At 37.5% G+C, this 14,378-nt stretch overlaps 1 protein-coding gene across 1 annotated transcript in view; it reads right to left on the reverse strand.

Moving 5' to 3' along the window:
• The window catches only part of BRWD3 (bromodomain and WD repeat domain containing 3), a 95,402-nt gene that overhangs the window by 12,126 nt on the left and 68,898 nt on the right, over positions 1–14,378 (reverse strand). Inside the window, exons 26-36 of the mRNA XM_045847470.1 lie at positions 12,805–12,929; positions 12,377–12,459; positions 11,036–11,147; positions 10,039–10,100; positions 9,782–9,937; positions 9,042–9,162; positions 7,865–7,990; positions 7,699–7,777; positions 4,646–4,702; positions 3,390–3,530; positions 1,855–1,929 (exon numbers count right to left, since the gene is read on the reverse strand). Coding sequence (XP_045703426.1) covers positions 1,855–1,929; positions 3,390–3,530; positions 4,646–4,702; positions 7,699–7,777; positions 7,865–7,990; positions 9,042–9,162; positions 9,782–9,937; positions 10,039–10,100; positions 11,036–11,147; positions 12,377–12,459; positions 12,805–12,929 — 1,137 coding nt within the window. The remainder of the gene's footprint in view (positions 1–1,854; positions 1,930–3,389; positions 3,531–4,645; positions 4,703–7,698; positions 7,778–7,864; positions 7,991–9,041; positions 9,163–9,781; positions 9,938–10,038; positions 10,101–11,035; positions 11,148–12,376; positions 12,460–12,804; positions 12,930–14,378) is intronic.

The raw sequence follows: 14,378 nt of genomic DNA on the forward strand, positions 1-14,378 counted from the left end.
TCCAACGGGGAGCGATTCCCTAAAGGACAGGCATGAACAGAAGAGAGCCCCCACAGAGGCATGCAGAGGTGGGGAGCAGGGGTGCAGAAGCTGGGCGAGGGCTGTTAGCAGGAGGGGGTGCTCAGCCAGCAAAGTGCTGCGGGGGGGAAAAGGGGGCGAGGGTTGGATGACAGAGAGCCCCCTGATGGGCAGCCCTGGAGGTTGCTGGTGTCTTGAGCAGTTTGGGTGACAAGCTGTGTTGGAATGGGTGGTGGAGCAAAGAGTTGCCTTTCCCCTTGAAGTAGATGAGCTGACTCTCACATTCACATGGAGAGTGAACAAGCAAAACTTGCCAAGAAAACGGAAAGAGAAGAGGGATGTGAGCCACTGGCCCTGCGGGAGATGAAACGTGTTGTATCACCCCTTCAGTACAGCCGTGGAGCAGCCGCCGGGCTCCCATGGACAGCGAGGAGAGAGCCATGGAGGAAAAGTCACCAAGGCACCACAACACGGGGGCATTAGATGCGATGATGGTTGCTTTCTAACAACGACGGTGAAGATAGACAATTTTAATAAACAGTGTTCTTCATCTGAATAATAAAGTTAGAACTAAATAGATCAGCCCTGGTGGAGTGGTTCCATGGGTTAGAGCGCCATCCCAATTCCACCAACCCAAGGTTGCAGGTTCTATCCCCAGGGGGTCAGGACACATTCAAGAATCAACCAATGAATGCACTGATGAGTGGGAACAGCAAATCAGTGTTTCTCTCTGCCTCTCTCCCCAAGATCAATTAAAAAAAAAAAACCTAAATAGATCGAAGATAGAAATGTAAAACAAGTGACACCATTAAGAAATGCTACGGAAAAAAAAAGATGACTGTTTTAACATTGGAGTAGAAATACCCAGTAGGAAAATGGGCAAAAAGACTCAAGAGTCAACCCAGATGAAATCCTAATGACCCATGCACATAGGAGAAACTATTCAACCTCACTCATAATAAGAGAAATGCAAACTAAAATGATAGTTGATAAGTTTTTTTTTTCTTCTGAAGAATACCATGGAAACACTATGCATTTGGGAGTACCAATAAACTGTTTAAAGCCCCCCCCCAAAAAAGGAGAGAGAGCGAAGTATTTTTCAAAGTATGAGAAACCACAATTGCTCTTAATATATCTTTTTTAATTTTCTTGCCTAAATCATAAAAATCAAAAGTAGATCCCAACACAGCATGCTTTATGGAAACAAAAATTTTCATAGAATAAAAATGTTGGAACTTTGTGTAGTATGACAATTCCCAGTGGGAATAATCGGCTGCAATACAGACCTAAGTATATTGTGTAATTGATGGTTTCTACTCTGCAACAGTAGCTTTAGATTTATAGAAAGAAATAAACACCTACCATCTATACAGACAGTACAGAGAACACTCTTTTATTTAAAAGATTTTATTTATTTACTTTTAGAGAGAGGAGAAGGGAGGGACAAAGACAGGAAGAGAAACATGGATGTGCAAGACAAACATCCATGGGTTGCTCTTGCACACCCTCAACCTGGGGTGGGGACCTGCAACCCAGGCATGTGCCCTGACTAGGATTCAAACAGGGGACCTTTCTGTTTGTAGGATGAGGTCCAACCCACTGAGCCACAGTGGTCGGGGGCCAAATGACCCTCTTCAGAACATGTGCTGATTTAAGAAACAAAAACTAAACAACCCCAAAAATTAAACAAAGGTAAAAACAGGAGTGAGAGCAGAGCTGGAAAACAGCTTTGAAAATTATAAAAGCTTTACTTACAGTATTGAGATTTTAAAAAGTAAAACAACGTAAAAAAAAAAAGAAGCTGGTATATGTTTTTTAAGAAACGACTAGGCCTACCTCAGAAAGAGATGGATCTTCTTGTCTTTCCAGAACCACTGACCCTGAAGGTTCTCCCTCTTGCTCTTGATGGCCCTATCAGGGTAAGGAAGGTATATTGTGTTTTTAGACCACAGCAAACTATCAAGAATTATAATATAACCATTATTTAAGGTTCAAAGGTCCATAAATAGGATAAATGTTTTTACTGACTGTATTGCAAGATGAATGAACTCTATATTCATCATTCCCCACTCCTGTGAAAACACAAGACTACTTTATTGTACCCAAACTCTGTACAAACACAGTAAGCTTTGTTGAACATAATCTTGTTCATTATTTGAATAAATTTCCCCCAAATCAAACCTGTGTAAGTAGAGAATACTGATGTTTACTAATTTCAGAGGATGATCTCATGTATTTCTGAAATATTGCTGTACTTTTGCTCTGAATAAATTAAAATTGATTTGCTATCTATACTAAAAGATTATTCATTATATAAATAGTGCTGTTAGAAAGGAAATCCTTTAATGGAAATTCTCATGCTTGTATCTGTCATGAGAAATAGTAAGGTATGTTGGTTAACTAAGGGATCATCTTGGATGACATATAATATTTAAATTATTAACAGAAATTAAAGATAACATGAATTATGAACATAAGGCTGACATATGTTGTTAACCAGTATCTATAGTGTGTAAAAGTGTATTAGAAGTTAGTAGAATATATTCAACAAATATCCAAAATAAAAGCAGAAAGGTATTGCAAAGATGTTTATCTTTTTTTTTTAAACCATAGAGATATTTTTTTAAAGATTTTATTTATTTATTAGCCCTGGCTGGCGTAGCTCAGTGGATTGAGCGCGGGCTGGGAACCAAAGTGTCCCAGGTTCGATTCCCAGCCAGGGTACATTCCTGGGTTGCAGGCCATAACCCCCAGCAACCGCACATTGATGTTTCTCCCTCTCTCTCTCTCTCTCTCTCTCTCTCTCCCCCTCCCTTCCCTCTCTAAAATAAATAAATAAAATCTTTAAAAGATTTTATTTATTTATTTTAGAGAGGGAAGGGAGGGAGAGAGAGACAGACAGACAGACAGACAGACATCAATGTGCGGTCGCTGGGGGTTCTGGCCTGCAACCCAGGAATGTACCCTGGCTGGGAATCGAACCTGGGACACTTTGGTTCCCAGCCTGCGCTCAATCCACTGAGCTACGCCAGCCAGGGCTAGATGTTTATCTTTTAATTAAATCTATTGGGGTGACACTGGTTAATTAAATAATTCTGTAACACATCATCAGCAAAGATATGTAGATTCAAATGTGGTTTACAAATGTACAAGCTACCTACGAGGGACATGACAGGCATTTTAACATGTCATGGCTAATCAAACTACCCGCTTTCACAATTCAAAGATAAACAAAGAAGGAAGTGGAAGGAAGGAAGAAGGGAGAGAGAAAAAAGGTAGCAACAAAGTGGAAAAGTGGCTTTTAAGTAGGTCTTAGCAGACGTTAATGGGAAAGTACATACTGGCAATTATTTACACAACTGTGTGCTTACTGGGTGAGAAAGATGATCAGCTGGCTGCCGGAATGGCTCCGAGTCTTCACGTTCATAAATGAGGCTCAACAGTTCTTTGCACTGCTTTCTCCAAGCATCAGGATTACTCTTTAAAGACGGTCTTCTGCCTCGGCATTTGGCCTGTAGATTTTAATAGAATTACATGTAAAAGCTCTTTCCTTCACTCTTTATTGATTGTCTCCTGTTTTTCTAATGTTAATATACCTATGTAAGACAGAACAGCTGCTATGTAAAGGCTTCTTAGTTTAAATTAGATATCACTCTCCCTGGAAAAATATAACCAAACAAAAACTAGGTGCTATAGTTTGGAAACAGCAAGAATTCTATTATTATGAATTCTCATTTAAAAAATATAAACCTCAAAAAAATAAAATATAAACTTCAAACATAGGGGAACAGATTATTTTGTTTCACAAGGTTAGAGATGTCAATGCCTTAATATTTGCTCATAGTTAAGTATACTTGATTATGGCACCATAATCCCACAGTCTTCTCAAAATAACACTTGAAATATACATATATGTAAGTCCTTTGTGGTCATGATAAATGATGGCCTTTACTATTTAATGCCGTTTTTATATGATCTCTTTCAATATTTCAAAGGAAAGTTCTCCCTCATATAGAGCAAATGATTGTCCAGTTATTATAGAGGGAAACTATGAAGTACAGAGTTAACATAACAGGCCTCAGGCTGCTATCTTTAGTATGGCTTGCTTGTAAGGCTGTCCTGTGACTGGCAGCAGGGCATCTGCCACTTGAAGTGTTCCTGAAATAATAAAGGTGGTCTACTCTATCTACATAGTTTTTACAAATACCATGATCTGTGTTGATGCTTTTCCTGCACTTTCCTGCTCTCTGGGAGCCTGGAATCTTGGCATGTGCTAGTCAGATGGTGTCTACATAACCATCTCCCAATAAATTCTTTAGGGATTGAGTCTCTAATCACACACATGTTGTTCCACTTTCATTGCTGGGGGAAGAGTGTGCTCCGTGTGGCCCTTTAATGGAGGGAGAGAGCATGAAAAAGTCTGCACATGGATTGTTCCAGACTTTGCCTTGTGTCTTTTCCCCTGTGATGCAGCTGTGTATCCTTACTGCAATAAAACTCAGCAGTGAGTAACAACTACATACATTGCATACTGTGAGTCTCTCTAGAAACTTTTCAAACATATGGAGTAGGTCTTAGGGATCCCTGACACAAGAACCCTGAAAATTTTCATCATTTACTCACTCACCCTTCTTCCAGATGAAGTACCAGGGCCGTCTGAATCTAAATCAACCATTTCTGTATCCTAAAATTAAAAGGGAAGAAGAGAGGAAGGAGACATTAAACTACAGTCAAACTCTTATAAATTAGATAAACATTTACAACAAAAATGGCAAGTAGAATCACAATTAACTCCCTCACTGGAGCAGGCAGAAATAGGTTGGAAGGACACTCACTCCAAATACTGACTATGTGCTGTATACCAGTTGGGAAACATACTGGGAGAATAAGAGTAAACAGGGTTTGTCTCTAAATCAGAATAGGAAATAAGGAAGAAAGTATAGTGTTTGGCGTCTGAACTGTACGTAAACAAAACTTACTCTATGTGACATAATAAATTTATACAATATAACCATGAACTACTCATGATTCATCTATTGATATGTCAAGAAATAGACCTTTTATAGGAAAAATATGAATGTGCACTAAAACCTAAGATTTAGTTTTTGTAGTACACAGAGTACAAGGCCCACACACCACTATTCCCGAACACATAGGTGATGCCTAGGAAGAAAAAAAGGAGCTCATGAGCTATTGGTACCCTTTTCTAATGAATCAAGTTATTGAATTAAATTTTACTTTAATTTTCTCTTATAACCCGAGGAGTGCTACTCTGAGGAGATCATATCCAGTCTTGATAGAAACTCTCAACAAATTAGGTTTAGAGGAGGAAACATACATCAACACAGAAGCCATATATGACAAGCCCACAGCTAACATCATGGTCATTAGCAAAAAGCTGAAAGCTTTTACGCCCTAAGACCAGAAACAGGATAAGGATGCACACTCTCGCTACTTTTATTTAATATGGTAGTGGAGGTCCTAGCTAGAGCAATTAGGCAAGAAAAGCAAAAGACATCGAAATCAGAAAGGAAAAAGTAGAACTGTCTCTATTAGCAGATGACACGATATTACATACAGAAACCCTAAAGACAAGTTGCAAGAAACTGTTAGCACTAATAAAGGAAATCAGTAAAGCTGCAAGACACAAACTTATACAAAGACAAGTTGGGTTTCTACACACTAACAGAGAAAGTAAGAAAGCAATCCCATTTAAGTTGCACTAAAAGGAATTTTTTAAAAAACTTGAAATAAACTGAACCAAAGAGCCGTACACTGAAAAGTATAGGACACTAATCAAAGAAAATGAAGAAAATGCAAGTACACTGAAAGATGCTTTATACTGATGAGTTATACAAATTAATATTGTTAAAATGCCAATACTGCCTAAAGCAAACTACAGATCCAATGAAACTCTGATCAATTAAAATGGTATTTTTCACAAACATAGCAAAAAAAAAATCAAAACACTTCAAAAATTCATATGGGACCACAAAAGACTTCTAATAGCCAAAGCAATCTTGCCACAGAAAAAAATGTATGCATCATACTTCCTGATTTCAAATGATACTAGAAAAGCTATAATAATCAAAACAGTATGGTACTGGCAAAAGAAAAAGACACATAGATCAATGGAACAGAATAGAGAGCACAGAAATAAATTCATGCATGTATAGTGAATTCATTTACAACAAAGAAGCCAAAAATATACAATGAGGGGACAACAGCCTGTTCAAATAAATTATCCTAAAAAAATTAGATACCCATATGCAAAAAAATGAAACTGGACCCCTATCTTACACTGTACATAAAACTCATCTCAAAATAAATGAAAACTTGGATGTAAGACATAAAAATATAAAACTCCAGAAAGCACAGGGGGTAAGCTCCTTGACAAAGGTCTTAGAAATCATTTTAAGTATTTGACAAAAACTGAAAGGCAACAAAAGCAAAGCAAAAACAAACAAGTTGGTCTACATCAAACTAAAAAGCTTTTCTGCACAGCAAAGGAAACTGTCATCAAAATTAAAGGCCATCTACTAAAAGGGAGAACATATTTGCAAACCACATATCTGATAAAGGCTTTAAAACTCATGTAACTCAAAAGCAAACAAAAATCCATTAAAAGTGAGTAGAGGAACTTAATAGCCATTTTTCCAAAGAAGACATCCAAATGGTCATGGTCACTAGGTCTATGAAAAGATGCTCAGCATCATTATCATGAGAGAGATGGAAATTAAAACCACTGTGGGACATCACCTCACACCTGTCAGAATGCCCATCACCAATAAATCTACAAACAACAACTGCTGGGGAGGATGTGAAGAAAAACAAACCCTTTTTTTGCATTGTTGGCGGGAATGCAGACTAGTGCAGCCACTGTGGAAAGGAGTGTGGAATTTCCTCAAAAAACTAAACATGGAACTGTCTCTTAACCCAGTGACCTCACTTCTGGGACTATATCCAAGAACCACGGAAGTTCAATTTGAAAGAACATATGCACCCGTACGTTCATAGCAGCATTATTTACAATAGTCAAGATATGGCAACACCCTAAGTGCCCATCAGTAGACGAGTGGATTAAAAAAGTTGTGGTACATTTACACAATGGTAGACTACACAGCTTTAAAAAAGAAGGAAATCTTACCCTTTGTAATAATGTCAATGGACCTGGTGAATGCTATGCTCAGTGAAATAAGCCAGTCAGAGAAAGACAAAGGCCATATGATTTCACTGATATGTGGAGTCTAATGAACAAAATAAACTAACAAAATACAAACAGAGGCATAGGGACATGGAACACATTGACAAATTTCAGAGAGGAGGGGTGGAGGTGGAACCAGATGAAAGAAGTTCAAGGGCTCAGCCACAGAACACATATGCACGACCTGCAGGCACAGACAACAGTGTGTGGACGGCCAGAGGGAAGGCGGGGTGAGGGTGGAGTGGCGGGGGGTGGGGGAAGGTGGGCAAAGGGTAGGAAAATGAGGACATTGGTAATAGTGCAAACAATAAAAATAAAGTTAAAAAAATAAAAGTAAAATGAAAATAAAACGGTGTAGGTGTTCAGCCAGCTTTATAAAATGAGCTTAACTGCTTATCACACCCACGTGCGGTATTTACTGTAGTTCAAAGAACAGAAAAGGAGAACATGCCTACTAATCATGCTGCAGTTCTTACCTCCTCTGCATCGCTGCTGTTCAGTTCTTCTGCTTTCACTTTATGGTAAGTATCCAGGATATCAGTACAGCTCTGGTCCCTATGAAATATAATAAGTCAAAGCACATTTCAATAAATTATGCAAAATCTGAAGTCAGTTCCTAGGGAAGATAAAACTGTTTCTTACCCAATAAACCGAAGTAAGACATCAGTTACAATTTTGGCTGCTTTGACTATAGGACTGTCTGGCTCATTGAAAGTCCTGGCATTATGTTCAATGTAGCGTACCTCCCACATTAATGCTGATATTCTCCTGTGAAATAAAAAAAATACCTTTTGATATACCTGAAAGTAATACAAAATAATACTGAAAGTGTAATATTTAAAGAGACAAAATACCTTCTTTTATTCTAGAAGTATGCAGTATTCAATATACAACAGAGCAACTAGGCACTTAATGTCAAATGTGTTCCAATACATGCATGTGACCATTATGTGTGTGACGGATGTGAGCTAATAAAGGTACGCAGTTAACAGTACTTGAAGCACAGGCAAGAAATTAGAACTACTGGTCTGCATATTAAAACTTGGAAAAGAACTGACTCAGGACATTATGGGTAAATAGTGATTTGACCAACTATTTAGATAAAGTGAAAAAGATTGTTTAGTTTTCAGGGGGAGAGAGATATTAAGAACAGCAAGAAAAAAAACAGGTTAGAGAAAAGGACAAGGTTTTTATCTAGTTTCTCTTCTGACATACTCATACATTACTGAATGAAATTACAGATAATGCTATAAAATACGCCCAATGATTAAAACCAGCTTATGGAATAACTGTGGCCAGGACACAGCGGCCTCTGGGGCGAGAGCCGCGCCACGGCCCTCCACCGCTTTCCCAGTCACTCTGCTCCCAACTAAAATCTAGGGGAAAAAAATAGCCTGGCTCTTTTTCTATATACATTTCAGGGCTGGTAATTAAGTCTAATTAACTGCCGCTTAATTCCCCAACAGGGCATTTAAACATGCTCGGCGTCTCTGCAGCACCTTAATCATGATGAATCTACAACGACTTAATCTGCCTGTAATAAACTAAAGTGAACTAGTTTTTATTTCACACGTGATTTGTATTACTCGTAATTTCCTCCCCGTACTTCATTCCCTTCATAGCCCTTCCTACCCTGGAAGAAAGAAAAATCGACTGAATAAAGGGAAATGAGCACCCCAAGTTTTTACAAGAAATTTTGGAGTGGCTCTTTCTGAATATTTCGGCTACGAGAACAAAGATCTCAGTGTATCACTATGCAAACAGAAAAGCAAAAGACATAAAGCTATACACTTTATTGTAAATACTAGCACTGACAGACCTGTAAAAGCGATTTTCAAGTCTTCGCCTGATGGTGTTGAGGTCAGTTGGATATGCAACTACAGTACAATACAAGGGATAGGCACTGAGATCCACGGGAACAGCAAAAGGGCTGGCAAAATCTACGACAGCGCCAAAATCAAGAAAGGTAGTGATAAAGAACATTAGCATTTCGCAGTAACAAATAAAACTCATATAAACAAGAAGGGGGGGGCAATAAAATGATGACCGAATTATGCAAATACTAGACCAATACTGTTATGTTGTTATTCTTTTTATTTCTTTAGACATAACATCTAAGACTCACATGATACAGTGGTTCAAGTCACATAATGAGAAATGTGTTTAACTTGAAATGTGTGTATTTTCTGGATAAATGCCAAATATCTCAAGTGATATGTTTTAGAAAATATAGCTAGTTATGTTAGTAAAATATATTTCTCACGCATTGTCTTTACCAAAGAAACCAAACTCAGGCTCATGAGCCAAACCAGCTAGAGAGCCAAAATGACTCAAGAAGATAAACGACACCTTTTACCTGCCTTCACTATTATAAGCCACAAGCGAACTGAAAAAGTTGATCAGTCATTACTTTGGCCAAGCATATAAAACTACAATCACCGTGCCTCTTGATGTACAAGTATATAGTGAAAACATGCATTTCCTTTTGCAGGATGTACAATTCTGCTGGCTTTCCTCGCTCCCTCCCATCCTCCCAATATTCTTTCACGTTACCCATACCGAGGGAAAGAAGGTGGTTGATGCCCTGAATAACCCGTTCACATTCCTCATCTCTGGAATGAGCACCCCACTCCCCTTCCTGGGGTTTGTAGAGCAAAGCAGTCAGTTCCTCTTGGGACACAGGAACACCAGCACCAACTTCATCTGGAAAGGCAGCTATGCATGAGAGAGAAAACCGGAAATGATTAGTTTCCAATATCATGCTGTGACAGTCTTCTTTGAGAAGAATCATAATTCATTTTGAAAAGCATATTTACTTCCTTCCGGAATTGGCTCCATATCCCAGGGGCTCATCTTTTCTCTCTCATTATTGTCCCAGCTATTAAAAAATAACAAGATACAAATCAAATTCACAAGGTAATTACTTTTATATATTAGCATAATTTGTGACTTCTTGAGGATGAAATCTAGAAAAAGGCAATACAGTTTTACTTAAAGTACAACTTGCTGACATACAGATAATAATAAACCTCTCGTAGAGAAAATATAGTCTACCAATATGAAACTTAGAGAGCAATAAGCTTATTCTTACTTTTACTTGGCTTTTTAAATTATCAATCAATGACATATTGAATGTTAAGCCATGGTATAGAGTAAAAAGATCTCTTTGGAAAACTCCTTTCAGGCTGAAAAAGTGATTCAACCATTACATCATCTCCAAATTTTTATTATTCCCTTTTGTTCTGCAATATGGAGACTAAAAGTCAACAGTCATAGAAGAAACATTTGTCATCATTCTTGACTAGAAAAGCTCATTAATTAGTAATATTATAACTCTGGCATTTCATGAAGAATTAAAGTAAATGTTGTAGGCAAATACCACATCCAAACATGATACAGTCACTTCTGCCTATATTTCACACCATTAAATAAAAGACTAGATACTAATATTCATTGCTAGATTCCAGCTGTAACAATTTCTTTAAACACTGAATTAATTAATTTCAATATGCTTTATGAAATAACAGTTGTAATTCTTGTCTAAAATAGAATTACAAGAAAATACAGGCATAAGGGAGGTAGAAGTAAGTCTTCAGTTCCCGCTTTGTTTTAGCAGTGACATTTACCTGTTTTAGCATATTGGATCAAAAGGTTTTTTTCATCAAATTCCTTCCGTATAGGTGCTAGATTACTTCCTTACAGTTTTAGGTCTTGTAACAGAAGTCAGATGAAAACATCCCTGGTAGGGTTTATAGAAAGTCCATGCCAAAGTTCAGTATTCTATCAGGCATAACAGACCGTAACGGTACTTACTGAACACTGTAACACTGGAAAGAACTATCAGGATACTCTGGCTGAAAAGGCTGCTGACTCTCCACAGTCCCAAACCACCAGGCATCATCTATTATACTGCGGAATCTATCACCTGTAATGTGTTTAGAAATTGTTACAAGGGTGCTCTTGAGAATGATAGCTCTGTTCCCACTCTAAAGTACTACTTTTTGTTGAATACAGTAGTAGTATTGTAACTAGCAGTGTTCAAGTTTTCCAGACAAGTGAAATTTCCATTTTACCCTCTTCAAGAATTTAACTTCCAGGTACTAGTTCTCTTTCTGAAATAAATCACGTGTCCATATAATTTTTAAATATAAATGCTACCGTATATAAATTAACTTCGATTAATTACTCGCAATCAGCATTAGGCATACTACTTCTTTCTTTTACTTATTTTTAAATTTTGCTTCTACTACTTCTTATACTGCACCTATGTTACTACAGTTGTTTCTTCTCTTTTTTGCTTTTTGCCCTTAAAAATCACTTCAGACTACTTTTCTGTTCTAAATGGCTTTAGCATTACAAAACCAAATGATTGTGGACAAAAATGTTTCTTCCAAAAACAGAAAGGGTAACTTAAAAGTACTAATGGCAAACATTTACATAGTGTTTACTCTATGTAAGGTACTATTTTAAGTGCTTTCTATATATTAATTAATTTATTGCTCACATCGACCTTATAGGTGTGGTCTCATGTGAGTTCCATTGTAAAGATACTGAAAGTGAGGCACAGAGAAGGTTAAAAACTTGCCCAAGATCAAACAGCTAATGGGGGGAAGGAAGGGAGTGGGAGAGGGGAAGAGAGGGAGAAAAGAGGAAAGGTAAGAGATAAAAGAGGTTGACGGAGAGAAAGGGAAGAAGGGGGAAGAGAAAGAGAGACTCAAGTGAGAGAGAGACAGAGAGAGACAGAGAGAGACAGAGAGACAGAGAGACAGAGAGACAGAGGGAGAGAGAGAATATGCGTGCTATGGTGGGGGGAAGAGAAAAAGAAAAGAAAACCGCAATCAGTAATGGTCTATTTAAGAGCCCAAATATCACGACTCTATTTTAGGACAACTGACATTTCATACTTTTCTTTTTAATTCAGGTTCGTATTCTAATACGTTAGACATTCACACAAGGTTTAGAGGTTATATGACACACGCAGTGTTCAGTAAATCACCTAAACCTAACTGAGAAAAAAATTTCAACTTAATTTTTCTAATTGGGCTAACAGGTTTTTCCAGCTACATGTTACAGTTTCTTTCTGTTAAAGTGGAATTAAAAAGTTATTTACTCTACTTCAACTGTTATTGTCATTAAGTGAGAATTCATACTTACCAATCTGCCAGTTCCTTTCTTTGGCTTCATTATAAAACTGATGTAGCACAAGGAAGTCAATGACATCTGGCATGTCATGATACCTGTACAGAAAATAAAGCACCCCTGAATCAACATACAGATATAATAGTATATGTTACTAACTATCCAGGGATGTATGTTTAAAGTGGGGCCATTAAGCAAAATATTAAAATGTGCTTTTGCTATATACACACACGTTAAAATATATATTTGCTATATACTCACATATTAACAGCTATATATATGGCTGTTAAGTAAAAAAAAAAACAAGAATTGAACATTAAATCTTGGTCTTTAAAACTCTAAAGCCTACAGTGCTATAGCGTTTTCTCTCTCATCAAGTCTCGTACTCTGCAGAATACAAAATAGGAATTAATACACACACAAACACACACAGAGCTACTCACTTAATGGAAAAAGACTCTCCAGTCATTTTGCCGGAAATAGGGTCCAGAAATGCAAGCTTCAAGCAGCATAGTGTAGGTGGTCCAACCTCATATTTGATTCCTACAATCTTAACAAACTCTTGTTCCTATTTATGAGAAGACCAGTAAACTATTACTTTCAATAGAAATGTCTAACATTTACATTTGATTTGATTATTATTGGAACAATTTAAAGAATTACCTGAATAATCACCAAATACTAGCTAGGCACTCCACAAAGTGTTAAAGGTAGTAAGACATGGCAGCGGACCCTTAGTGACAGGATGGAGTTTAGTGAAGGGCTCGAAACCAAGGATAAGGAGTAGAATGCCCTTGGGAAACTTTTTAAAATTCATGTTTCAAATCCCTACTCCTTCAGAGTAGAATTCAGTAGGTCTGGGGTACAGCTCAGTCAGAGATATAGCTTTAAAAACTCCCCAGGGGACTCACGCTCCACCTGGTTGAGAGTCACCCCACTAGCAGAAGTGTAGTACGTAATGCAGGGGGACACATATGGGTATGTTTGGGGAAATGACATACATTTTTGAGCACTTACAATATTTTACAGCATCACCCTTATAGATTATTAGGCACCCTTAACAGATGACAAAACTAAGCATCATGGGTACAGTGATTTGTTCAACACTATTAAATAACAAGAGCTGGGACTGAAACTCAGGTCTTATTCCAAAGCTGAGTCCTTTGCACCACACATGCTGACTCCTATAAGTTCCTAGAACCACAGGGTTAGAATTTAAAATAAGAAATCATGTTTTATTTATCTCCCTGATTGTAAAACAACCAAACACACAAGGAACTGAACCTTCACCTGATTCAGAATAGGTGGTAGCATCCCTGCCTCCCAGAAGATGATTATATAAAGGTTACTTGGTAAGATACTTTAGCATCTCATAACCTTAACACAATTTTTTGCAATTGTTTAAATGTTTATTGCACTAAAGGTACACATTTTCTCTTTATCCTTCTTAGTAAGCACCCTCACACAATAACCCTTCAGTTACCTGAAAAATCATGGTAAAATTGCCCTTTAGTCTCTCATTTCCCAAGTTATAAAACATACCTTAAAAGAACAAGACACATGCATGTAAACCTACATAGAAATGATAGTGTATGTGTCCCTATGTCTGCTTGTATACATATATGTATGAATGAATGAACACTTATTTATAGGCAGAAAAATCCTTCCCTAAAAATATACATACCCATTTTAGTCAATACAATGTAGCTACATAGGTATTATACCAAAAGAAATAATCCATACAGTACCACAAAGTTCTGAGGTTCTTGTCATTTGTGATATTTACTATATCCTAAAGCACTTACTTCCAGGGTGTTTGTGGTCTGTACAACATAGCGTTTAGAGCCTCCAGAATGTACAAAGCTTTGGAGAAAAATATCCACACCCGGGAACTACTGCTTTGCTGCGATTAAAGAATGTTATACACCGGAGGACCTAAAGCTTGAAGGTGGCATACAAATTTCAGGAAATATAAAATATGGCCCATATCACTCAGCTGCATAAGAGTATGGTAATT

This window comes from Phyllostomus hastatus, unplaced genomic scaffold (assembly GCF_019186645.2).
Source record: "Phyllostomus hastatus isolate PE091 unplaced genomic scaffold, TTU_PhHast_1.1 phas_contig_551, whole genome shotgun sequence".
NCBI lineage: Eukaryota > Metazoa > Chordata > Mammalia > Chiroptera > Phyllostomidae > Phyllostomus > Phyllostomus hastatus.